This window comes from Saimiri boliviensis, chromosome 12, assembly GCF_048565385.1.
Source record: "Saimiri boliviensis isolate mSaiBol1 chromosome 12, mSaiBol1.pri, whole genome shotgun sequence".
NCBI classification, from domain to species: domain Eukaryota; kingdom Metazoa; phylum Chordata; class Mammalia; order Primates; family Cebidae; genus Saimiri; species Saimiri boliviensis.
In genome coordinates, this window is record NC_133460.1 from 106,595,702 (window position 1) to 106,622,380 (window position 26,679).

At 41.0% G+C, this 26,679-nt stretch overlaps 1 protein-coding gene across 4 annotated transcripts in view; it reads left to right on the forward strand.

Moving 5' to 3' along the window:
• Nucleotides 1-7,971: 7,971 nt before the first annotated feature.
• Nucleotides 7,972-26,679, forward strand: part of PLEKHA1 (pleckstrin homology domain containing A1) — a 64,033-nt gene continuing 45,325 nt past the window's right edge. Inside the window, exons 1-2 of one of the 4 annotated variants that reach the window (XM_074383026.1) lie at nucleotides 7,972-8,118; nucleotides 26,203-26,363. In XM_074383026.1, the coding sequence (XP_074239127.1) occupies nucleotides 26,223-26,363 (141 nt within the window). In that variant the 5' untranslated portion in view covers nucleotides 7,972-8,118; nucleotides 26,203-26,222. The remainder of the gene's footprint in view (nucleotides 8,119-26,202; nucleotides 26,364-26,679) is intronic. The other 3 variants (XM_039465281.2, XM_039465282.2, XM_039465280.2) reach the window with 3 other exon arrangements.

Sequence of the window (26,679 nt, forward strand, 5' to 3'; positions counted from 1 at the left end):
GGCCTGTGGGGCTTTAGACCACTTACATGGTCTCCCTGGAGCCAGCCTGAGGGTCTTTGCCAATTCCTTCTGCTCCCTCTCAGTGGTGCTAAGATGCTAAAGTCATGCTCAGTTTCTGGGCCAAATCTGTCCATGTTCTAACAGGAAGGCAGACAAATACTAACCTTCAGGGAAAGTTATAGGGGAAGAATCCTGGACCAGCAGTGGGGAGCTCCGAGTTTGACTTTGACTCTTTCTCCTTTTATCTTCAGTTTCTTGTCTATAAACTGAGGCAGATAAGATCCTTGGGTCTCAGCCCTGGCTATGCATTTGGATCATCTGAAGATCTTTTGAAACTAGTGATGCCACAATGAGATTCCGTTGCACATCTACTAGAAAGGTTGACAGTATCAAGAGCTGGTGAGAAAATGGAGCAACTGGAACTCTCATTAACTGCTGATGGAAGTAAAATTGGTATACCAATCTGGAAAAGAATTTTGCTGTTTCTTATAAAGCTAAATGTACTCTTACTATATAACCCAGCAACTCTACCCAATATCCAAGAGAAAAGAGTACAAATGTCCACCAAAGACTTATATAAAAATATTCATAGCAGCTTTATTCATAATAGCCAAAAACTAGAAATTCAAATGTCCATCAACTGGAAAAGAAGTAAATTGTGCTTTATGTGCAAAAGAGAATATTACACAGCAATACAACAGACATTGACAAAGATGAATTTTATAGACACCATGTTGCACGAAAGAAGTTAGACCCAAAAGAGTATAATACATACTGTGTAATGACAATTATATTAATTTCAAGAACAGAAAGAACTATTCTATGTGGATAGAAATCAGAATAGTGCTTACCTCTGGCTGCTAGAGCTAGAGGAAGCCTTCTGGAGTGTTGGAATTATATCCTGCCCTGGATGGTGGATACATATTTTATTGAGCTTTATACTTCAGAGTTGTAGATATTACTATAATTAAGCTATACCTCAAAACAAAGCAGAAAGAAGGAAAAATAATAGCAATCCCAGTTCCTTGGGATCAGAGATTCAGATTGGTCTGGGGTAGGGTCTTAAAAAAACACAATCCCAATAGTTCTAATGTGAAGCAGATTTTTTTTTTTTTTAATTTTACTTTAGGTTCTGGGGTACATGCCCAGGTCATGGAGGGTTGTTGCAGAGGTGCATACGTAACCTCTAACGTGCATGACACCCACAAAAGCAGTCGCTCTAAAGACCTTCTTTCCCCAAGGATCCAGGACTTGGTACAGGAGAATCTGCTGCTGGGCTTATCCTGGAATGTGCAGACTGCAGTTTCAGATGAGAAAATAGGTAGACAGCTTTCTTTTATGTGAAGGAAGTTTTGCATGAAGTGCTGGTGCAGAGATGGCTGCTGGAGTCTCCAGTGTGGGAGCAGTCTGGATCTGTCACCGTGCCACCGCACCCGTCAGCCTCACATGTGCACCTGCACTGGCTGCTCTTGGCTGGGGCCCAGGCTTGGCATCCCTTCTCAGCCCCTCGAAAGCCCCGCCAAGGAGGCAGGAAGGCCGTGCTTCGCATAGTCACAGTGGGACTGGGCGAATAATTATGAATGGAATTCGTGCTTGTGACTTCTGGTTCTCACAGCTGCGGATGGGGGAATCGTCATGGGAATTCTGAGTATTGTTCAGTGCTGACTGCAGCTTCCATTGTTGGGGACTGATTACAGCTTTTGTTTCACCATAAAGTACTGTTATTAAATGCCAGTCAGGAACAAAGATGTACTTACATGCCAGGGGGTCAGGGAAGGCATGCTATTTCTAAAGCTGCCCCTGCTGTTAGTCTAAGGGCAGGTAGGTTGGAGGGGGAGTGGGGGTTGGAGGGCAAGCTGGAGGATTTAGATCAAAGTGAAATGTTTCTGAAGGAGCCAGACAAGATGGAAAATGATGACACCATTACGGCCCTGCTCTGGTTTTCCCATGTCAATTCATTTATACTTATTTATTTTTGTGGTCAGAAATGCAGGGGGAGGTTGGGTACACAACCAAACATCTACTGTCCATTAGAATCATTTTGAGTGCTTTTCAAAAGTCTTAAATTTGTGGGGAAACAAATTCAAGTGCCCCTGAGCCCGGCAGCCTGAGCCCTTCCAAGTCAGGCCTCTGCTATGTCCCTAGCGCCAAATCCACATGGTCCTGTTCCCCTATTGCACCAAATTCCCTGAGATCCCACACCACAATCCCATCCCAATCCCCGTCATGTGAACGAGGACCACAGCAGTCAGAATAATTCTAGAACCTACCCAGTGCCCACGTAAGAGACTCTGAACGTATTATGGCCTTGGTCAGGTGGGCCTGGGAATTGGGCCAAACTAAATCCTAAAATCGCTGACATTAACGGAGCCGCTAATATGTGCCAGACCTTTACTGCATTATTTTATTTAGGACTAATCGTGGGCTGTGAAGTGGGAACTATCGCCAGAGAAATAAGGTAATGCGTTCAAGGTCACCCAGCTAGTCAGGGCAGATGGACTCCGGGACTTCAGCTTCTCACTTTCCTTTCCTGGGCTGGGGCCTGTGACATCCAGGTTCTCCTGGTGAAAGCAGTGACTTCTGTGCTTCTCTTCTTTTGGGGCTCAGAGCTTGGCACACACTCAGCATTCCTGAATGCTTGAGGCATTGGTTCTTGTTGCTGAACACATGGAAGTAAATTCTTCTGGCAGATGTCAAGAAGGATGAGAGAAACCCATGGCTTTTGACCTAAAGAGGGGCTTGGCCAGAGTTGGACAGGTGAGGGGAAGGGGTCTGAGGTACAGTTCCCACAGGCCAAGGAGCTTGTGAAGCCCAAGATGGACTTGTTCCCAGATCCTCTCTCCCAGCTTTGTTTGGAAGGAGCTTTCACCTTCTAGAACGCTCCCTACTTCACTGCTACAATTAGCAACTGAACTGCGGCTCCGGATGATGATCTTGAATTCAGAAAATCTTGTTTTTCAAGTTTTCACACCACAATGGAGCAAGAGTCCACATGTTTGGATGACAGCAAGCATTCTGTGCTCTGCACTTTCAGGACTTACCAGTATCCCAGGCCTGCCACATGTGGTCAGGGCAATTAATGCATCACCTAACTAGGGTGTAGATGCAGCTGGAACCTCACCAGACCCCCAGAGATCACAGGGTTGCTCGGACCTTTAGAACCCCAGTGGCATTCAGCAATTTCATATCCTGTCCCACCCAGATGTTCAGTGTTGGGCTCCCTCCCTTGTTGTCTGAAACTCCTGTGGCAGGAAAGATTTAGTTCTGCTCCTCTACAAGTCTTGGAGGCAAGCATCTCCCCAGATGCTCAGTTGTTGTTTTTCCGTTTGTGGGCCTGGAATTTAGGCTGGTTGCTGACTTATTCAGAACTCCTACCCTTGCACCTCGGTAAGCATAAAATGTGGACAGTCTTTCCTGAAAGGAGGATTGTGCCCCGGCCCTGGGATGCAAGAATTATCTCCAGAAGGAGACTCCAGTCACCTGATTGGTAATCTGGGAAGGTCACTTAGTCTCTGCCCGATCGGGGTGATGACTGAGAATCACGCTTCCCCTCACGTGGTTGTTGCCAGTTGTATAGCGGGGTCAGAGAGCCAGCTCTGACTCTTCACCCACAGAAGCAACCCCACTGACTCCCTGCCTGGAGTTCTTGTGCCATTTTTACACTGAAAAGTAGGAAAGAGCCATTTTTAACTCTCTGCTACCCAGTTTCTGGAGGGGACACAAGAAGAACAAAGCTGGGTTTGGAGTGTTTGGTTCATGTTTAATTTTTGTTCTATTTTGGTTCTGATTTCTGGTTAGAACAGAGGTTTACTTCTGGAGGTACTTCTTCTGCTTGGCTTCTGATGCTGGCTGTGTCCATCAAGGGGTCTGTGTCATTCATCATTCAACACATACTTCTGTTCTAGGCACTAAGGATGCAGCAGGAAAAAAACATAAAATCCCTGTCCATGTGGAGGTTACAGTTTAGGGGATATGCAAACTATATATATATTATATATAAAATATATATATTGTATGTATATATTATATATAATATATATGTAATATAATATATATAAATATGGGATTATTATTTATATATAATATATGGGATTACATGTAGAGATATAATCTCATATATATGTAACCTCTATCGTTACATATATATATGTGTAATCCCATATATGTATATATGAAACCTCCATTGCGTGGTTTCAATTGATTCTCCTGCCAGAGCCTCCTGAGTAGCTGGGACTACAGGTGCCCACCATCACGCCTGGTTAATTTTTGTATCTTTTTTTTTTTTTTCAGTAGAGAAGGGGTTTTACCATGTTGGCCAGGATGGTCTCAAACTCCTGACCTCAAGTGATCCACCCACCTCGGCCTCCCAAAGTGCTGGGATTACAGGTGAGAGCCACCACATTGGCCAAAGGAACAATTTTAAGCCACTCATCAATGATGTCAAACAACATTCAGGAGAGAGATCCCCTGTGAGTCCAGACTGGAGAGGGTGAGAGGCTCTTGGCGTAAGTGTTCTATTCTCAGGACGAGCATTTTCAGATCAAATAAAAGATGTGAATTTGACTTAGAATTTCAAATAAATAAGGAATGTCTTTTACATTCAAGCATGTCTCAAATTTCCCATCTGTAATCATCTAGGATTCTACTGTTGAAAAGCTAGAATATGCACATACAGAATATGTAGGAAAGTGACCATTGCTGGGGGGAAAATTAATGCAGGAAATGCTGCAGGCATCAAATATTAAAGAAACGACCAGTATTCAGGAACCTTCTGTGTGCCTCTGTACACTGCTCTTTGTGTTGTCTAAGGGGCTGATACCTGTCTGGAGGCTCCAGAGCCCAGCGCTAAGCAAATAGAAGGGGCTCAAGAGCTATTTTTGAATGAAACATCAAAATATTTCACATGTGAAAGCATGATGATAATGATGACAGTGATACTTTAAAGCTAAAATGCAGGCCAGGCACAGTAGCTCACGCCTGTAATCCCAGAACTTTGGGAGGCCGAGGCAGGTGGATCACTCGAGGTCAGGAGTTTGAGACCAGCCTGGCCAACCTGGCGAAACCCTGACTCTACTAAAAATACAAAAATTAGTCTGGCATGGTGGCAGGCACCTGTAAACCCAGCTACTTGGGAGGCTAGGGTAGGAGAATCAATTGAATTCGGGAGGCAGAGGTTGCAGTGAGCGGTGATTGTGCCGCTACACTCCAGCCTGGGCAACAAAGCACGACTCTTCAAAAAAAAAAAAAAAAGGTAAACTGCTAAATTGCAGATCCTTGAATTCAGACTCCTTTTTCTTCAGATGAAAAGTAGCCATGGAATATTCCAGCATTCCTCAGTGCCTTCAGTGGGTCCTGAGTGTTCTTGGTTTGCTCCCAGACTGTAGTTTCCTCGTACTTTTTTTTTTTTTTTTAAATAACAGTGAAAGCACAGTTATGTAATAAACCTCTGCATCCAAAAAAAAAAAAAAAAAAAAAAAGGTGGAAAGCAGAGGGCTTTTTTTTCTTTTTCTTTTTCTTTTTTGTTCTCTGTATTTATTGGCTGATCGAGAGCTATCAAGTTCTGGTTATATTGCAACCTCAAAGCAGTCCTGATATTATCTTCTGTGTTCTTGGGCAAACTGAGTTACTTTTCTGGCTTTCTTCATTGTATGTAAATATGGCTCTCAGTGACAAACAATTCCGGGGGCTTGTTATGCAAAAATAACAAAGGAACAATTTTTTTTTTCTTGAGTCCCATTCTGTCCACTAGGCTGGAGCACAGTGGCACAGTCTGGGCTCACTGCGACTTCCACTGTGTGGGTTCAATCAATTCTTCTGACTCAGCCTCCTGAGTAGCTGGGGCTACAGGTGCCCACCGTCACGCCTGGCTAATTTTTGTATTTCTTTAGTAGAGAGGGGGTTTCATCATGTCAGCCAGGCCGGTTTCAAACTCCTGACCCACCTTGGCCTCCCTAAGTGCTGGTATTACAGATGAGAGCCACCACATTGGCCAAAGGAACAATTTTAAGCCACTCATCAATGGTGTCAAACAACATTCAGGAGAGAGATCCCCTGTGGGTCCAGCCTCCAGAGGGTGAGAGGCTCTCTCACCTGTAATCCCAGCACTTAGGATTCTAGTGCTGAAAGGCTAGAGACTCCTTCCAGACCTGCTAGCCAGGGAAGGCAAACTCAAATGCCTAGAGGGTTAAGATAAGTGACACCTGGATTTTTATTTTTAAAAGTTAACTAGACATTGAATCAGTTAAATCAACAAAAACCCACTATGTGGACCAAAGGAAACAATCTGCTCTGGCTACTTTATAAACTATAGTGAGGCCCAATCCTTTCAACCATTACACAGATGAGGCCCCCAAAAGAGACAGGTGTCAGAAAGGCTGCATAGTTAAGGTTTCTCAAAAGATAATCGAACAATCACGTTGTATGAAATGCAACTGAAAATGCTCAGTCTGAAAGAGGCAGTCCTAGAGCGTTCTATTGAGTTTGCAAGAGGTTTTCACCTCCATCAATTTATCAGCCTCTGAAAACATTCTGTAAGGCAGGCAGGGTGGATGACATTCATTTACAATTGAGGTCACTGAGGGTCAGAATGGCAAAGTGTCACTCTCTGCATAAAGTCACATAGGTAAGTCTATACAGGAAAATCTAGCACCGTTCTTCACCGCACCTCTGATTCAGATAATAGGTAAGCTCCCTTAAGATTTTAATAGAGACAAACTCAAAATCCTACATGATGCCCCATGAACAGAAAACAAGTCAGGAGTCCAGGCTGAGCGCCCAGACTTCTAACCCAGTTCTCAAATAAAGAAGTGGCTAAGTAGTCAGATTCCAGCCTGTCACCAGGCTTGCGTCTTCTGTCCTAGCAGCTGTACAGCCTGTCTTACCACTGGACATTTGTTTCATGTTTTGTTTCATGTACATCTTCACATAGGAAGGATATTCTGAAAGACGTTGCTAAAGATTTTTTAAAGGGTTTGAAGGGGATAGGATGTGACCTAAGGTTGTGCGGAGAGAGGAGAGGAAGAAGCACACACAAAAAACAACTATTTGTTAAGAGCCTAGAGTGGCATGCACTGTGAAAGGCGTGGCATGTAATTCTTTCCCAGTTCTTTGCATGTCTGAATATTACTCATTCTTCAGGTTTCAGCTCACAAATCACATCCTGAGAGAACTTTCCTTGTCACCCTCTCTGAAGAGCCACCCCCGCCCCCATCGCTACTGTCTCTTGAACTTTCTCAGTCTGGCTATTCTATTAAAATCGGTAACGATTTTGCTTGTTTGCGGAAGTTTCTGCCTTGCAGGCTGCAGGCTCCATGAGGGCAGCGACAGTCTCTCTCTCTCAGTTGAATGTCTGGTTGCCTATCACGTAGTTGGAACACAGTAAGTGCTCGAGAAATACGTTAAATACTCAATATTTAACAAATATTTACCGCGATACATATTTATGCTCCCCCCTTGCTAAAAGAATTTCGACTAATCCTTCTTTAAGTTTCTCCTATCTTCATGTACTATTAACACCATTGTAAGTAGGAGGTGGAGCTACATTTGCAGGGAGGGAGAAATGGTTAAGAGCGAAAAATTGGCGCGCAGAGCTGTAAAGCGTTTTTCTTCAGGTCACACCGCAGCCTGCGAATTTGTGCCACTTGGACTGATTATGGGACAGCTTGCAAACAAATTATCTGCAAACTAACGAAGCCTATTTTTAAAGATCCCTGTGCCCCGCAGCTCTAGGCGATGACATCAGAGAGGCCGGAGTTCCACCTCTGAGCCAAGCCCCGTGGTGTTCGAAAACTACGATTCCCAGGAAGCACCGCGGCGTGGCGGCCCAGAGCTCCTCGCGCAGCCCTCTCCGGCGCGCCGAGGCCTCCGCCCCTGGAAGTAGGAAGACGCCCAACACCCGGCCCGCCACGCCGTCCGGACCCGCGCGGGGCCTGCCGGGACTCGTAGTCTCTGCGAGCTGGAAGCGCCGGCTCCGGAATCTCAGCCGCCGTCTGGGGGCTGAGGCCGCGCGGAGACGCGTGCGCAGTGCGCCGGCGGACCGTCGTGGACGCCGCTCTGGGCAGCCGAGCGTCTGTAGGAGCCGGGGCCGCGGCGGCGCGGGTGCTCCGGGCAGAGGCCCCGGTAAAGTTTGGCGCGAGGGACGCCGCCGCGCTGGGGCGGGGGTGGGGGCCGGGGCCGGGCGCGAGGCGGCAGTGGCTGCGGGATTGGGCGAGCGGGGAGGCGTCCGCCTAGGGGCCGGGGGCGCGGGTGAGTGCGGGGCCGGCGTCCCCTCCGCGCACCTCCGCCCCGCGCGCCGCTGCACCTGGAGGCCGCCTGGCCCGCTCACCTGCCCGGGCTCGGGCGGCGGGAGGGGCCGGCGTCTTCTTCCCGCGGGTCCGCGATTGTTTTCCCGACCTCAGCCCTCGGCGGCGCCCGGCGGAGAGGGCGGGAGGCCGGCAGCGGTCGCGGGTCCCACGAGCTTCTCGGCTTCTCCGCCCCCCGAGAAGTCCCGCTAGGGGCGCGGTGCGCGCGGCTGCCCGGGGATTCCCGGCGGTGCCGGTCGGAAAGGCTCTCTCCAGGGCTGTGCCCGCCGGGCATGCGGCGCCGGGCATCCTTTCCTGGTGTTTCAGCGTTTGGGCTTCGGGACTCGCCCAGGCCGAAGCCGGCTCCGCCTTGGGCCCTGAAGTCGGGCGGTGTCAGCGATTTACCTTCGCACCTTCGGGGCAGGTGGCCAGAGGCAGGGTTGAAAGCGACTTGCCCAAGGTCACGCAGGTGGCACCGGAGAGGCGACCAGACCAAGGTCTTTCGACGCCGAGGCCGGCTGCCAACCGCAGAGCTTTGGGGAGGTCCTGAGCGGTTTGTGGTTTGTTTCAGATGCTTTCTATTGACCCTCCTGGAAAGAGGGGAAAGTGTTGTCATAAAGAAAGCGGTCTTGTTGCTTACAGCGTTTACTGCCTTTGGGTGTGCCCCCTAGCAGAGCATCTACCGTGGTCTGGGCGGATAAATAATGAAACTCCTTCGCTCTCTTTGGGGGCAGTGCAAGAAAAGGTTCAAGGAACACATAATCCAGGCGGTGTATGCGTTTTCCTAGTCTGTTCCAGCTTCCAATTCTGCGATAATTGTTTTCTTATTTTACGATGGATTGTTGGCTGTTTTAATAAGATTTTCTGTGTCTTAATGAAGTCACTGCCCCTTGTGAATTAGTTTTCTAAACAGAAAATCTGATTTCCTGTGTGTTTAATGACTGGAACAAATACCGACCTGTGAAGTTTACACCATTGTCTTTTATCTTAGAACTCCTGATGAGTCTGCTTTATTTCCCCAAGTACTCAGCTAGCATACTTACTATGTTAATTTGATGCCATCGAAACCATTTAGAGCAAAGTTTGGGTAAGAGTTATATGATTGTTTTGTAAAACTATGTTTTTCTTCACAATCTGAAGAACTTGAAGACCTGTTATATTAAAAATAATTTACGATTTATTCCGACCAAAAGCCTATTATTTTTCACTCTCTTAATTTTTCATGTTGACACACTTGTGACAAGAGAAATTTAAACAAGGGTATTTAAATAGCTTGACAATTTGAATTAATAGTTAATTTATTTTATAGTGCCATTAACCCTACACTGTATGGTTTCTCTTTTAGCTTATACCTGTATCAAGGTAAATAGCTGTGAGTTTATCCACCAGTGGATAACTTGTGTGACATTAAGAAAAAATATATAAATATATGTGTGTACATACACACCGCGTGCACGCGGACCTTCCAATCTATCTTAATGAGTATTTTCATTGTTGCTTTGGGAGGGGGGAAAGTAGCAGGTTTGTATCTTTTTTCTCCCCAGTTTTAGCAGTGTAACCACATAGGAAAGTTGGTGTGTAAATTTGAGTTTGTCATAGACTAGGAGAGACAGTGAAACAGGATAAGTATACAATTGTGAGGAAACTGCCATGAGTTCATAAGCAGGAAGGACCTTTTTAGAAGTGTTTAAGGATGTTAAGAATAGCGATGGATTTTTTTTTCTTTAAAAAGTCATTGTGGCCAATAGTCAAGTACTGGTTGCTAACCTATGGTCTGTAACAATATTGACGACTCCTAGGAAGACATCTGAGAAAGGTGGAAACATTTTATATTTTTATGGGGACCTTTTCCCAAAACATTTAATGGAGATTTTTTTAAAATGGCTTTTTGACTTAAGCCTGGAAGTTCTTTACTATTATTATTAGTCATGCTGCAAATCCCAAAGTTGTTTTAATTGTGTGATAATTTGTAACTCAGGATGAAATCTAAGAAATAATTTATTAGCATAATTTAACTCATACTTTGACATTGATACATTGCTTGATGTCACGTCCTCATTCTTGTTTCAATAACTTATTTGAGAGTGGGGAAGATAGTTTTCTGAATATAGTGTAGTAATTGTAACAATAGTAACACTGCTTTTATTAGAAAATTTTCAGTCTGATGGTACTAACTGCCTTAAAGTATTTCCTATTTGATTCCAACTGTGAGCTGAGGTAATATACATATAATTACTTTTTCTCATACTGGAGCAATTTTTGGTAATATTAAAATTTAATTTTCAAGATTAAAAAATCCTTTTAGATCTTCAGTGATACAATAAAATAACTTCAGTAGGAGATAAATATTAAGATTTGGTTTTAGATTTTTTGACCATTTGTGAGTACATACACAGCATTTAAGAATTTATCAACATGGTATCCAAAAGGAAGGCTTTCAGAAAATGCAGAAACTTGAAAGCTTTAAATGATTGTCTATAATGCTTATTTTTAGAAACATAAAAATATGGGATGTTTTTATGTAAACATAAAGCATATTATTTGTTATAGCACTGGAAACTGTCTTCCACTTAATGAGCAATATTCGACCATTTGACCCTAAGTAACTTTTTTCCTTGTGGGTACTGTCTAATAAGGGATATGTGAGTTTGCTATTCCTAGAAGATGCTTAAGCAAACATATGTTTGCTATTTATTTTAGTAGAACTTTTAATTAGTTGAATTGATCTTATTCAGGAAGATGGGGTTTGGAGGATTTTATAAGCTTTCTTTGAACTGGGATTTTTGTTGAATATAAAAGAAAATTAGTCATTTAGGATTTTTTTTAATTAAATAAGTTTTAGAGCAACATATTGTTTCCTACATGGAACTCTTATCAGACTTGTTGATATGATAGCTTTAGCCTCTATTTGGGTTTTAGCCCTTTAGGCAACCTAGCCTTTTATGGTTTAACCATTGAACTCTAGATTCTGGATTCAGGATTCAGTTTAACCTCTTGAAAGAAAAGACAATCACAGGTATTAGAATTGGAAGTGATCTCAGAAGGCTTCTAATGTAGCATCTTACCCAGTACAGTAAATCCCTCATGAGAACTTCCATGTCAGGTGTCCCATCCCATTATTAAGGGTGAAAATGCTGTTGTATACGTCATCCGGTTATTCAGCAGTCCAAGCTTACTGAGAACAAACATAAGAGTTTTCTTTTTCCCCATTCACTGCCTTTAACTATATTTTGTAGGCTCTTTATCTCCCACTGTGCTGTCCCCTGTCCTCCATAACATGGGTAAATGATAGCTTTTCTATCATTTACAGTTATCAAAAAGCTCTAGCCTGGGCTCAGTGGCTCACACCTGTAATTCCAGCACTTCAGAGAGCAAAAGTGGGAGGATGGCTTGAGCCCAGGAGTTTGCGACCAGCCTGGGCAACATGACGAAACCTTGTCTCTACAAAAAATAGAAAAATCAGCCGGGCATGGCGGCATGTGCCATGTGCCTGTAGTCCCAGCTAGTTGGGATACTGTTGTGAGAGGGTCCCTTGAGCCTGGGAGGCAGAGATTGCAGTGAACAGATATCGTGCTGCGGCACTCCAGCCTGCGTGACAGGAGAGTGAGACCCTGTCTCAAAAACAACAACAACAACAACGACAACAACAACAAAACAAAACAAAAAACTACTCCAGTCTATTTCAGTTTGAACCTTTAATCTCATATTCAATTTAAAGGTTCTTTCTTTCTGCATGGTCAGGCCACTTACTTCCTGAAGCACTTGGGGTCTGGAGGGCTTATGGTAAGCTCCTGGGATAACTCTTTCCTTTCACTCTTGAGGGATCTTCTTGGATACTAACTTGTCAAGAAGAGAAGTGGAAAAAGACAAGTGTTTGTTATCTGGTGCTATTAAAGTCTTCACTTGATTAACAATGGCAGGCCATTGCAGTCCAGTGATAGGCAACCAAGCTGGCATTTTGGTGAGATCTTGCAGGGAGACTCCTGCTGCACAGTTTCTGGATATGAAATTTTCTATAGCTAAACCTTTTACAACCTACACACCCATCTGCTTGCTTCCATCCTGTCAGTCTACCCACTGGTTGTGTGAATGTGCGTGAGTCCTGGTGGAGATCTTTTCTCTTTGCAGCCAGGTATTTTGATAATGGCAGAACAACTCCAGTCCCCGGTACTCTATGGTTTCCATTCAACCCACTGGAAGCTCACTTCCTCGTGATGCAAAATGGTGGCATACAGACCACTTAAGTCTGCCTTCTTTCCGAGCCCTGCCATTTCTCATCAGTTCTCTTTGTCCGCCTTTTCAAGTAGACATGCAGGGTCAGTCAGTCTGCTGCATAAGCAGACATGAAGCTGGAGAATGGATGCAAGTGTCTTCTAGGCCCTTCTGATCTTCTAGGCCCTTCTGGTGGGTGATTTCTCTGGGAGGCCCCTGCCACTGTTTTGGATGAAGACCTCCTTCCTTTCCCCCTGAAGACTTGGAAGACTTCTGGTTCTTTTCCTCTGTCAACTGCTCTTAGATAATGGAAGGATGGTGCTGATTAGGGTGTCAGAACCATGCCTGACTCTACACATATTTGATCCTTGATGTCTGTATATCCTCAGCTTTGTGTTTATCAGTGATTATGGGGCAATAGGACTCGTCGTACTCGACATGTTTTAACAAGTAATAGTGAAGTCTTATGGGCCTGATGAGGTCTCACTGTGCAGAATTCAATTTTTCTTTGCTTTTTCTTATATCACTCAGGATGTTTCTGTGTTTTGCTTTGTTTTTTGGCTGAATTCCTGGTTCCTGACTGATGAAGTGTTAACTGTGATTATGTTAATTTATGACTGATTTGTAAGATCTAACTATACCTTAGAGTATGAGTAAAGCTTAAGGAGAAATTGGGGTGGGGAGAGCATGTTAATAATTGTGTCATGTAATATTTATTAAGGATATAAATTCAAATGGAAATACAGTGTTTGAACCTTTTTCCTTCCATTATCTAAATAAACCAGTTAAATCTGGTAAATGATTCTTGTCTGATGAGGAAGAAACAACTTTTTATCTGGAAACTTAAGGTTAATCTTTGATGCAGTAATTATGGGTTACTTAATACTTCATTCAACAGATAGTTACTGAGGCTCTTCTGTGTGGCAACCACTGTTTTAGGCATTGAGGGAACAACAATAAATAGCAAAAAACAAAAAGTCCTTGCTGTCACAGAGCCTGCATTTCAGTGTGGGGAAACAGACAAGAAACAGGTAAATAAGGAAACCGTATCATTTGTTAAATATTAGTAAATGCTAAGGAGAAGAATAACATAGGGAGTAGAGGTAGAAGGGCAGAACAGTTTGGAGTATTTGCAGTTTTATATAAGATCTTAAAGAAAGTGTTCACTGAGAAAGTGACTCAGTTAAAAGACCCTGCATGGGAATCTTGTCTGGTGAGTCCAGCGGGCAGATGAATGAGGAGGTGGCTATTGGGATAGGGTAAGGGCAGGTGAGGCCTAGAGGTCTTTATAAGGGCTTTGGTTTTTAGGTTTTTACTTTGAATGAGATGGGATCCTATTGAAACAATGGTTGTCAACCTTGGCTGAACATTAGAATTGTTGGGAAAGCTTTAAAAAAGTACTGATGCCTGAATTCCATCCCAGAGTTTCTGATTTAATTGGTCAGTGGTGGTTGGAGAGGCAGTGTTTTAACCTAGGCATCAGGAATTTTTAAAACTCCCAGGTAATTCTAATAAGTGGCCAAGATTGACATCTATTACATTGTAGAGCAGGGGTCCCCAAACTACGGCCTGCGGGGCCCCCTAAGGCCATTTATCCAGCCCCCCGCTGCACTTCAGGAAGGGGCACCTCTTTCATTGGTGGTCAGTGAGAGGAGCACAGTATGTGGTGGCCCTCCAACCGTCTGAGGGACAGTGAACTGGCCCCCTGTGTAAAAAGTTTGGGGACCCCTGTTGTAGAGTTTTGAGCAGAGTGAGGTGTTACATAGTATTGAACAGTATGACTCTATGGCCAGACTCCTAGTTTGACTGCTGGCACTGCCACTTCCTAAGCAGGTGACCTTGAACAAGTGCCTTAGTTTTGTCATCTGTAAAATTGTTGTAAGGATTAAATCAACTAACATTTAGGAATTTAGAAAAGTGCCTGATGAGTAGTAATATATGTGTTTATTGAGTGAACACATGAATTATTGTTTCTTTTTTTTTTTTTTTTTTTTTGAGACGGAGTTTTGCTCTTGTTACCCCAGCTGGAGTGCAATGGTGCGATCTTGGCTCACCGCAACCTCTGCCTCCTGGGTTCAGGCAATTCTTCTGCCTCAGCCTCCTGAGTAGCTGGGATTACAGGCATGCGCCACCATCCCCAGCTAGTTTTTTGTATTTTTAAAAGAGACAGGGTTTCACCATGTTGACCAGGATGGTCTCGATCTCTTGACCTTGTGATCTGCCCGCCTCGGCCTCCCAAAGTGCTGGGATTACAGGTGTGAGCCACCGCGCCCGGCCCGAATCATTGTTTTAATGGGATCTCTTTGCTATGTTGAGAATAGATTGAAATGGGCAAGGGCTGGAGCAAGGAGAGCCCCTTGGCAATAATTCAGGTGGGAAGTGACAATTACTTGGACCAGAGTGGCAGCAAGTGGTGAGAAGCAGGATCTGGTTATAATCTGAAGATGAAGATAATAGGGTTTGCTGATGGATTGGACATGGGGGTAGAATATGATTTGGATTTGTGTCCCCACCCAAATCTCATGTCAAATTGTAATCCCCAATGTTGGAGGAAGGGCTTCATGGGAGGTGATAGTGAACGAGTTCTCATGAGATCTGGTTGTTTAAAAGTGCATACCTCTCTTTCTCTCTCTCTTCTTCCTGCTCCCGCCATGTAAGAGGTGACTCCTTCCTTTTCATCTTCCACCATGATTTGTAAGTTTCCTGAGGTCTCCCTAGTCATGCTTCCTGTACAGACTGTGGAACTGGGAACTAACTAAACCTCTTTTCTTTATAAAGTACCCAGTCTTAGCTGGTTCTTTAGAGCAATGCAAGAACAGACTACCACAGGGTGAGAAAAACTTAAGTGTGACTTCAAGATATTTTGCCCTAACAGCTGGAAGAAGGGAGTGGCCCTTCACTGAGCTAGGGAAGGCTGGATCAGTTTTCTGAAGGAAATGTCTGGAGCTCAGTTAAGTTTGAGATGGCTTGTTAGATAAGTGGAACCATAGAATAGGTACTTATATACATGGGTCTGGAGGTCAACAGTGTTCAAGGCTGGAGATATCAGTGTGGAAGTCATCAATATTTAGACCAGCGAGAATGAGCAAGCTCACCAAGACACTGAGTATATGTAGAGAAGAGATCCACAGACCACTCTCTAGGATACTCTACAATAATAGAGGTCTGGGAGGTGAAATTTCCTTAGGGTTTTTAATGTGCTCTAGAATGAAAGACAATTGTATTGTTTATTTTTAAAAAACAGCTTTATTGAGATATAATTCACACCACATAATTCACTTATTTAAAATGTAAGATTCAGTGCATTCACAGTTGTATGGATAATACCACAATCAATTTTAGAATATTTGTATCACCTCCAAAGAAATCCTGTACCCTCCCATCCTTAGACAACATCTCATTTCTCCTGTACTTAGGCAACTAGTAATCTTTATGGATTTGCCCATTCTGGATATTTCATGTCAGTGGAATTATACATACTTGATTTGTTTAGAGAGAAGTAGAATCCGTTAGTACCTAGATTCTCGTTTCAAAAGATAACAGGTTATTTGGTAAAGGTGGGGGCTATAAGATCTCTCCAATATAAAGAAAGGTGTGTTTCCTGTTTGTAATTAGTAACAAAACTGTGGGGTGATATTTTGTGGCTATGAATATTCTGTTTCCTAACAACATTTCATCTAGTTGTTTTAGCGTTCATTGAAGATGGCTTGTATAAATCAGTGAGAGATTGGGATTACAAAGTGGTGATTTTCTATTACTATCATATTTTCAGAGATTATGTAGTTCATAGTATTTCTAATTCAGATGCATTGTACACAGTTTGTTTTTCTCTTTCCTGTTTGAACCTCTTTTCTCTCATTGTGAAAGTCTTGGTTCCTAATAACGAATATTTTAAATATAATTAATTATATCAATATATTTACATTATCCTATAATGTATATTATAATGGTCTGGAAGTCTTATCATACCTAAAATGTTTCAGATTACAGTACCAAGTAGGAATGCTGGATCATAGGATAAAAGCATGTATGATTTTGTTAAATAGTACCAGATTCACCCAATATATTTTTACCATTTTGCATTCTTGCCAGCAGTGTAAGAGTTTCTGTTTTCTTACAGTCTCATCAGTATGGTGTGTTGTCAGGCCTTTGAATTTTTGCCAGTCTAATAGATGATAATGGTGTATCTGTGTAGTATAAATTAAAACAACTTTCTTTTATTATGGAGACTTGCGAACATCCACAAAAATAGAATAGTGTAACTAATCCCATGAACATCATCATTTAGCCCCAACAACTACCAGCCCAACCAGCAGTCTCTCATCTGTTTATTCCCTTCTCTCAAATTGTTTTGAATCAAATCCCAGGTAACTCAACTCAGCCTCACCTCACCTCCCATCTTTTTTTTTTTTTTTTTTTTGACAGGGTCTTGCTCTATTGCCCAGGGTGGAGCACAGTGGCACAGTCATAGCTTACTGCAGCCTCAATTTCCCAGGCTGAAGCAATTATTCCACCTTAGCCTCCCAAGTAGCTGGAACTACAGGCGCACACTACTATGACTGGATAATTTTTTTTTTTTTTTCCGGTAGAGGTAATGTCTCCTCATGTTGCAGGCCTGAACTCCTGAGTTCAAGCAGTCCTCCCGCCTCAGCCTCCCAAAGTGCTGGGATTACAGTTGTGAGCCACCATGTCTGGCCCCAAATAAGTAACATTTTATTTTATATCCGTAATCTCTAAATGAAAAGGACTCCTTTTTTGGGTAACAACCACAATACCATTATCACACCAAAAATAATGTGTCTGTTTTCTTAATATCAGACAATATTCAAATTTTCAATTTTCTTAAATGTCAGTTTTTTTTTTTTTTTTTTTTTTTTAAGAAACAGGATTTAAATAAAATCCACATTGTGATTGGTCCAGATGTCTTTTAAAGCCTTTTTTAATTTATAGGTCGTTCCTCTAGTTCCTTTTTTTCTACTGCTTTTGAATTTAATTTAAATGAAACTAGTTATCTTTCCTGAGCCATTTCTTACAGTATAGATTTTGCTATTTGAATTCCTGTGGTGGCTTTTCTCATGTTCTTCCTGTTCTTGTGATGTCATTGGCAATGGGTACGTCTCAGTATGGGATTATGAGTGATATTGAATATCTCTTCATATATTTAAGGGCCAAAATGAGAAAATTTTATATCTTTCTTGGTACAATGTTCATGTCTTTTACTCATTTTTCTATTGAACGTTTGATATATTTCCCTTGACATTTTTTGCAAGCTCTTTAAATGTTAGGCAGATTAGCCCTTTGTCTATGATATAAGTTGCAAATATTTTCTGCTGGCTTTGACTTGGCTTACTGAGTTTTTGCTATGGAAAGCCTTTAAAAACCTTTATTGGTAGTCATTTATAAATGAGTTTTAAAATTGTTACTGGGCTGGGTGCAGTGGCTCACGCCTGTAATCCCAGCACTTTGGGAGGCTGAGGCGGCTGGATCATTTGAGGTCAGGAGTTCCAGACTAGCCTGGCCAACATGCTGAAATGCTGTCTCTACCAAAAATACAAAAATTAGCTAGGCAGTAGTGGTGCGTGCCAGTAATCCTAGCTGCTCCGGAGGCTGAGGCAGGAGAATCGCTTGAGCCTGTGAGGTGGAGGTTGCAGTGAGCCAAGATCGTACAGCTGCACTGCAGTCTGGGCAACACAGTGAGACTCTTTCTCAAAAAACAAAATTGTTACTGGATTTTTAATTAACTTTTTGAAATTATATTCAGTAAACTTCATCTCTTTAAAATGTATAATTTGATGAGTTTTAACCATGTCTACAGTCACATTAAGATACAGAACATTCCCGTAACTCTGAGGAGTATCCTCATGTCAGTTAAAGTCCTTCCCTTCTCCCCCAGCTTCAAGCAACTACTGATGTGCATTCTGCCCCTATAGATTGGTTTGCAGTTTTCAGAATTTTACAGAAATGAAATTATACAGGCCGTATCCTTTTGTCTTTCATTTTTTTCACTTAGTATTATGATTTTGAGATTCACCCATATTGTCGGATCTGTCAGTAGCTCCTTTTTACTGGAGAGCAGTATTCATTGTATAGATTATCCCATTTTATTTACGTGCTTGTTGATGGACATTTGGGTTGTTTCTAGTTGGAATCTTCTTAGTAAAGCCACCATAGACATTTGTCAGTTAATGTGCGCGTATACACTTTCATTTCTTGTGGGTAAAAAACGTTGGAATGGAGTGACTGGTTCATAGTATAGGTATATGTTTGGTTTTGTTGCTAGCACTTTTCCCAAAGTAGTTGTCCCCTTTACATTTCTATGATGAGTGTAAAAATTCTGATGTTTCATGTCTTTGATGACATTTGTTGTTGACAGTCTAATTTTAGCTCCTCTGTTGAGTGCATATGGTATCTTTTTTTAACTTAAGATTGTTGAGATCTAATTTTACCCAATTTAGTGTACAATTCTGTAAGTTTTGACATATGCATGTAACTGTGTAACCACCATCACAATTGAAATGTACAGTAATTTTAGTACCAAAAACAATTCTTTTGTGTTCCTTTGTAGTCGTTCCATCCCCTGTCCCATGCCCTAGCAACTCTGATCTGTTTCCTATCACTGTTTTTGTTAGTTTTTTTTTTTTTACTTTGCAGGCAGTTAAGTTCATTCTTTGTGGCATGTAGGCTTATGGTTTTCACGAATGCATAGTCTTGTATCTCACCGTGAAGTTATAGAACAGTTCTATCACCCCCCTCCCCCGCCCCACCCCAAATTACTCTCTTAAGTCATCTCTTTCCTCTACCCACTGATCTGTTCTATGTCCCATACGCTTTTTGGTCTGGCTCCTTTCACATACCAAAATAAATGGAGATTTATTAGTTGCACATGTATCAGTAGTTTGTTCCTTTATTTTGCCAAGTAATATTTTATTGTATTAGATGTACCACAGTTTGTTTATTCATATACCAGTTGAAGGACATTTGGGTTGTACCTGTGTTTTTTTGTTGTTGTTGTTCAACTATGAATAATACTGCTATCAACATTTATATCAACTGAAGGGTTATGCTCACATCAAATACTGGATACAAATACTAGGAGTGGGACTGCTGGGTTGTACTCTGAGGATGTGTTTAACTATAAAAACTACCAAACTGTTCTCCAAAGTTGCTGTGTCATTTTGCATTCCCACCAGCAATGTATTAGAGTTCATTTATTTCACAGCTTTGACAGCATTTAGTATTGTCAGGGTTTTGCTTTGTTTTGTTGATTTTTTTTTTTTTTAAACATTTTAGTAGGTGTGTTATAGTATCTCGTGATTTTTATTTGCACTTTCCTGACTAGCTATGGTGGGCATCTATTTGTGTGCTTATTTACTATTTTTATATCTTTGTCAGCTTGTGTGTTCCAAGCTTTTTGACCATTTTCTTATTTGGTTGTCTTATAATTGAATTGTAATAATTATCTTCATGTTCTAGGGTATCAGTTGTTGTCTAGATATATACATATGAATGTTTTCTCTAACTTTGTGGCTTGTCTTTTCTTTTTCTTTTCTTTTCTTTTTTTTTTTTTGGAGATGGAGTTTCACTCTTGTTACCCAGGCTGGAGTGCAGTGGCGTGATCTTGGCTCACCGCAACCTCTGCCTCCTGGGTTCAAGCAATTCTCCTGCCTCAGCCTCCTGAGTAGCTGGAACTATAGGCGCACACCACCATGCCCAGCTGATTTTTTGTATTTTAGTAGAGATGGGGTCTCACCATGTTGACCAGGATGGTCTCGATCTCTTGACCTCGTGATCCACCTGCCTCGGCCTCCCAAAGTGCTGGGATTACAGGCTTGAGCCACCGCGCCTGGCTTGTCTTTTCTTTATGGTGTCTTTTGAAGAGCAGTTTTAAAGTTTGATTGCATTGCAAATATGTTAACTATTATGTGGTTCAGGCTTTTTGTGTCTTATCTAAGGAACATTTGTCTACTCTTAAGGTCATAAAGACTTTGTCCTATATTTTATTCTAGAAGCTTTATCATTTTAGTTTTTACATTGGGTCAGTGATCCATTTAGAGTTAGTTTTTTCCACAGTCAATTATTCCAGTCTCATTTGTTGGAAAGACTGTCCTTTCTCTACAAAATTGCCTTGGCACCTTGGTTGAAAACCTGTTCTCCTGTTTACTAGAAGAATTTGTGAAAGATTGGTGTTATTTTTTTCCTTGAGGGATTGGTAGAACTTACATGTGAACTATTCTACGCTTGGACTTTTCTTTTTGGGGTTTTAGTAATGAATTCATTTGCTTTGGTAGAAGTAGGTACTTCAGGTTTTCTTTTTCATCTTGTGCCAGTTTTTTCAAAGTTGTGTTTTTTCAAAGAATTTGTTGACTTTTAAATTGTCAAATTTGTTTGCATGAATTCTTATTACCCACTTAATATCTTTAGGGTGTGAAATGATAATCTCTCTGTACTTCCTAATATTGGTGATTTGCTTTGTCTTTTGCTTGGTCCATATACCTGTAGATTTATCAGTTTGATCTTTGCAAAGAAACAGCTTCTGGTTTTAATTTTCTTTATTGTTTGTTTTCAATTTCATTAGTTTCTTTTCTGATATTTATGATTTCCTTTCTACTTTGCGTTTACTTTACCTTCTTTTTCTAGCTTTTTAAGGTGGAGTTTTAGATAATTGATTTTAGACCCTCTTTTCTAATAAAAGCATCTTAAGACTATAAATTTCCCTCTAAAATCACTTTTAGCTGCGTACCACAAATTTTGACTTTTTAAAATTTTCATTTAGTTAAGAATGTTTTTTGATTTCCTTTTTGATTTCTTCTTTTACTTATATGTTATTTAAAAGTGTATTTTAATTTTCAAATAGTTATTCAAGTGATAGTTTCATCTATAGCACTAAAAACCAATGAAAATTTTGACATATTTGTTTATAGAATTCTTGAATGCTCTGTATATTGTATTTATATGATATATGCCTGAGGGCTTTTCTGTGCTTAAAAAAAACAGTTCATTAGTTTTCACTATTCTCTGGTTTGAAGGAGCTCATTTGAGCCGTTCCCTCTTGGGGTCTTTCTTTTGTAGTTGCAGTCAGATGGCAGTTGGAACAAGAGTCATCTGAAGTCTTGACTGGGCTGGATGGTCAAGATAGCCTCTTTGCTCACTCTGCTGGAATGGCTGGAACAGCTGGGTGTGGGCTGGCCACCTCTCTCCACTAGCTTATTCATGGGACTAGTTGGCTTTCACACAACAGGGCAGTCTTAAGGCAGTTAAATTTTCTATATGACAGCTGACTTCTAGAGTGAGCATTCTAAAACTGAGTTATTTCAAGTAGATAATTTATCTGCTCTACTTTTTAAGCAGAAGTAAGATAAATATATTGGGATAGTCATTGTAGAAACTGCTTAGTAAGTAGCATTACACCATCCTTTAATTTTTTTAGTCGAGGTGAAATTATCACAAGATTGCCCATTTTAATGTGTACAACTCAATGACTTTTTTTTTTTTTTTGAGATGGAGTCATACTCTGTCACCCAGGCTGGAGTGCAGTGGTGTGATCTTGGCTTATTGCAACCTCTACCACCTGGGATCAAGCAATTCTCCTTCCTCAGCCTTCTGAGTAGCTGGTATTACAGGTGCCTGCCACCACACCTAGCTAATTTTTTTGTAGTTTTTAGTAGAGATAGTGTTTCATCATGTTGCCCAGGCTGGTCTTGAACTTCTGACCTTGTGATCCACTCGCCTTGCCTCCCAAAATGTTGGGATTACAGGCGTGAGCTGCTATGTTTGGCCCCAGTGACATTTCATACTTTCACAGTGTCAGTGTTGTGCAACTATCACCTGTATCTACTGTCAAAATGTTTTCATCAACCATTAAGCAGCTCTTACGCATTTCCCCCTCTCTCCAGCCCCTCTGTCTCTCAGGATTTATCTGTTTTGGATCTTTCATAGAAATAGAATCATACAACATGTACCTTTTTGTTGCTGGCTTTTTTCACTTAGCATAATGTTTTCAAGGTTTATCCAGGGCATGTATCAGAATTTCATTCTTTTTTATGTCTGAGCAATATTCGGTTGTATGTATATGCCACATTTTATTTATCCATTCACCCACTGATAAATGTTGGGGTTGTTTCCACCTTTTGGCAATTTGTGAATAGTGTTGCTGTAAACATTTCATATACAAGGGTTTGACTACCTGTGTTCAATTCTGAATATCTGTAGGCAAATCTCAGAGATATTGTGGGTTCAGTTCCTATTCATGGCAATAAGATAAATGTTATGATAAAATGAGTTACACTAATTTTCTGGTTTCTCAGTGCATATGTAAAAACGATCTTTATACTGTAGACCAGGCGTCCCCAAACTTTTTACACAGGGGGACAGTTCACTGTCCTTCAGACCGTTGGAGGGCCGCCACATACTGTGCTCCTCTCACTGACCACCAATGAAAGAGGTGCCCTTTCCGGAAGTGCGGTGGGGGGCCGGATAAATGGCCTCAGGGGGCCGCATGTGGCCCGCGGGCCGTAGTTTGGAGACGCCTGTCCTAGATGGTGTCTTCCAATAGAATATTTTCACATACATTGAAAATCTCTTTAGCGTAGCCACCTTCTTGATCTCAGCTGCATCTTTCGGATAACTTGTGGAAGCTTCTACGTCAGCACTTGCTGCTTCACCTTGCACTTTTATGTTATAGAGGTGCCTTCTTTCTTTAAAAGTCATGAACCAACTTCTGCTAGCTTTCAGCTCTTTTTCCTACAGCTTCTTCACCTCTCTTAGCCTTCAAATAACTGAAGAAAACCTTTCTTTGGGTTAGGTTTTGACCTAAGGGGAAGACTGTGGCTAATTTCATGTTCTGTCCAGACCACTAAAGCATTCTTCATATCAGCAATAAAGCTCTTTCACTTGTTCTTGTGTTCACTGAAGTTGCACTTTTAATTTCCTTCAAAAACTTTACCTTTGCATTCATAACTTGGCTGTTTGGTGCAGGAAGCCTCACTTTTGGTCTGTCTCAGCTTTTGACATGACTTACTAAGCTTAATCATTTCTGACTTTTGGTTTAAGGTGAGATACTTGGCTGGGCATGGTGGCTCATGCCTGTAATCCCAGCACTTTGGGAGGATGAGGCAAGAGGATCGCTTGAGGCCAGGAGCTCAAGACTAGCCTGGGCACCATAATGAGATCCTGTCTTTACAAAAAATAAAAAAAGTTAGCTGGGTGTGGTGGTATGTGCATGTAGTCCTTCTGCCTATTTGGTAGGCTGTGGCAGGAGGATTTCTTGAGCCCAGTAGTTCAAGGCTTCATTGAGCTCTGATCTGGCCATGGCAGGGTTGCCACAAACCTTCAATTTGTAAAAACCCCAATATCTGTGAAGAACAATAAAATGAGGCACAGTAAAATGAGGTGTGTGTGTACCTAGGAGTAGAATTGCTGGGTCATATGGTAATTCTATGTTTAACTCTTGAAGAATTGCCAAACTGTTTTACACAGCTGTTGTACCATTTTACATTCCCACCAGCAATGTAGGAGGGTTCCAGTTTCTCCATGTCCTTGCCAACACTTGTTATTTTCCTCTCCTTTAATTAGCTGTCCTAGTGGAAGTGAAGTTTTATCTCATTGTGGTTTTTATTTGGATATCCCTAATGACTGATATTCAGCATCTTTTAATGTTCTTATTGGCTATTTATCTTCTTTGGATAAATGGCTCTTCAAGACATTTGCTCATTTTAAACTTGGACTGGTTTTTCTTTTTGAATTCTAAAAGTTATTTATATATTCTGGATACTAGACCCTTGTCAGATACATAGTTTGCAAATATTTTCTTTCCTCCTATGGATTTTCTTTTGACTGTCTTGATATCCTTTGATGTAAAAAAAGTTTTAAATTTTGATGAAGTCCAGTTTATCTTATTTTTGTTGTTACTCATGCTTTTGGTACTATATCTAAGAATTCATTGCCAATACCAAATGTAAAATTTACTCTATATTTTCTTCTAAAAGTTTTCTAGTTCTTAGATTGTTAATCCATTTTGAGTTAAGTTTTGTATGTGGTGTGAGGTAGGGGTCCAGCTTCATTCTGCTATATGTGGATATCCGGTTGTACCAGCACCATTTGTTGAAGAGGCTTTTTCCCTCTACATTGCATGGTATTAGCACCCTTGTTGAAATCAGTTGATTGTAGATGTATGGGTTTGTTTCTGTTCTTTTAATTCTTTTCCACTGATCTGTGTTGATTCTCATGGCAAGTTGATAGCTTTTACCTGTAGTATATTGTAGTATAGAATATTGATTTTTCAAGCTTTGATTACATTGTAAACTTTTTTTTAACAAACTTATCGTAAATTTATTTAAAAAATTATTTCCTTTAAAGTGTTAGATATATAAGAACAATAATAACGCACAAACTGATTGGATGGTTTTATTTAAAACTTTTTGGTGTGTTTTGTAATTTCTCCGACTGCATATGGAATAGTGATGCAGATACATAGTATATCAGTGTGCATTGTAATGGAATTTTCACTGTAAGTTAAATTTACCTTGAGCCTCTAAATAAAGAACTAGTTATGTAAATTCATCCTGCCAAAAGATACAATGGTGCCAGCTATAGATGTACCAGAATAGGAACAGCTGTCTGGTGCAGATTTAGACTAAGCATCACACAGGAAGGAATCATGTTATCTGTAGTCTCTAGAGAAACAAAGCTTGGCACCTAATGGTTTTTAAACTTTAATCAGCATAACAAAAGTTGTAGTACTTTAGGACCAGAATGTGATATACCTTTTAAGTCTATTTTAATCTATGATGTCTCGCTTTTTCTTTTTTTCTGTAATAATTTATTTGCTAAAGAAACTGTTTTTCTTGCTCTTTTGTTTCTTATAGCCTGACTTTTGCTGATTGAATTCCTTTAGTGCAGTTTAGCATGTTCCTCTGTGTTCTGTGTCTCCTGTAGATTGGTAGTTGGATATAGAGAGGATCTAAAAACCATTTTTTCTTGTTATGGAAAAAATGGTTTTTAGATCCCCTGTATATCCAGCTACCAAATGTTTGTGTCTTCCACCAGGAGGCACATCATACCTGCTTATCTCTCTTTCCACTGTGTGTGGACTAAGTTTAATCTGATTCACTTTAGTTTTAACAATTCAGGGTTTTTAGAGAGAGAGGATGGTGTAGAGCATAAGAGCTCCAGAATGTAGTAGTCTGGATTCAGGCTTTGACTTTTGGCCTACTAGTTTTGGAATTTTGGAAAGTCACTTCCCTTCTGTGATAAGTTCCTTATCTGCTGGGGTTGATGATGCTACTCCCAGGATTGTTCAGATTAGAAGAGATAATTCAGGGAAAAGAACCTTGCACAGAGCCTAGCATGTAGCAGGTGGTCACTAAACGTTAACTGTTGTTGTTTTGTGAATTTAAACATTCTAAAATAATCTAAAGGATAGATTATCTCGAGGAAATTAAAATTTGGATAGCTATTTTTTTTTTTTTTTTGGCTCACCTGGGGTTTTTAAGGCAAAAAATAGGTAAATTATTCAACTGAGGCGAAGTAGCTCTCCATTGTCCCCATCAAAGTAGATAGTTAAATGTAGTAACCACTATTCATAAACTTAATTTCAGAAGTAATTTTTGCCAGTGCCTCAGATGTTGATGTTGTGTTTATTTTAATTGGCCCTACCTAATGTTGGCAAGTTCTGTTTCGTAGGGAGCTTACTGTTAATATTTTTATTTTACAGTGTAATGTTCAAGCTTAGAAATGCCTTATGTGGATCGCCAGAATCGCATTTGTGGTTTTCTAGACATTGAAGAAAATGAAAACAGTGGGAAATTTCTTCGAAGGTACTTCATACTGGATACCAGAGAAGATAGTTTCGTGTGGTACATGGATAATCCACAGGTTTGTAAAATTCCAAGGATTATCTTTTAAAAGCATAGAAAGTTGTATTTAAGTATTTGACATACTATACAGATTTTAGAATTTGTCTTCTTAAACAGTATATTTTTAGATTTATATCCACTGGCTGTACTTTCTGCTCTGCACCCTTGACCTCTGCCATCTTGTTTGAATTTCAGAAGGTGAAACTAAGTTTATTTGATAAGAACTAATGCTTTTGTATATATTTTTCCCTAGAGAAAGAAATGCTCTCTCTGATAGAAAATAAGGTTTTAGGAAATTAGATCTTGAGTCCCAGAAAAAAATAATAATTGAAGCT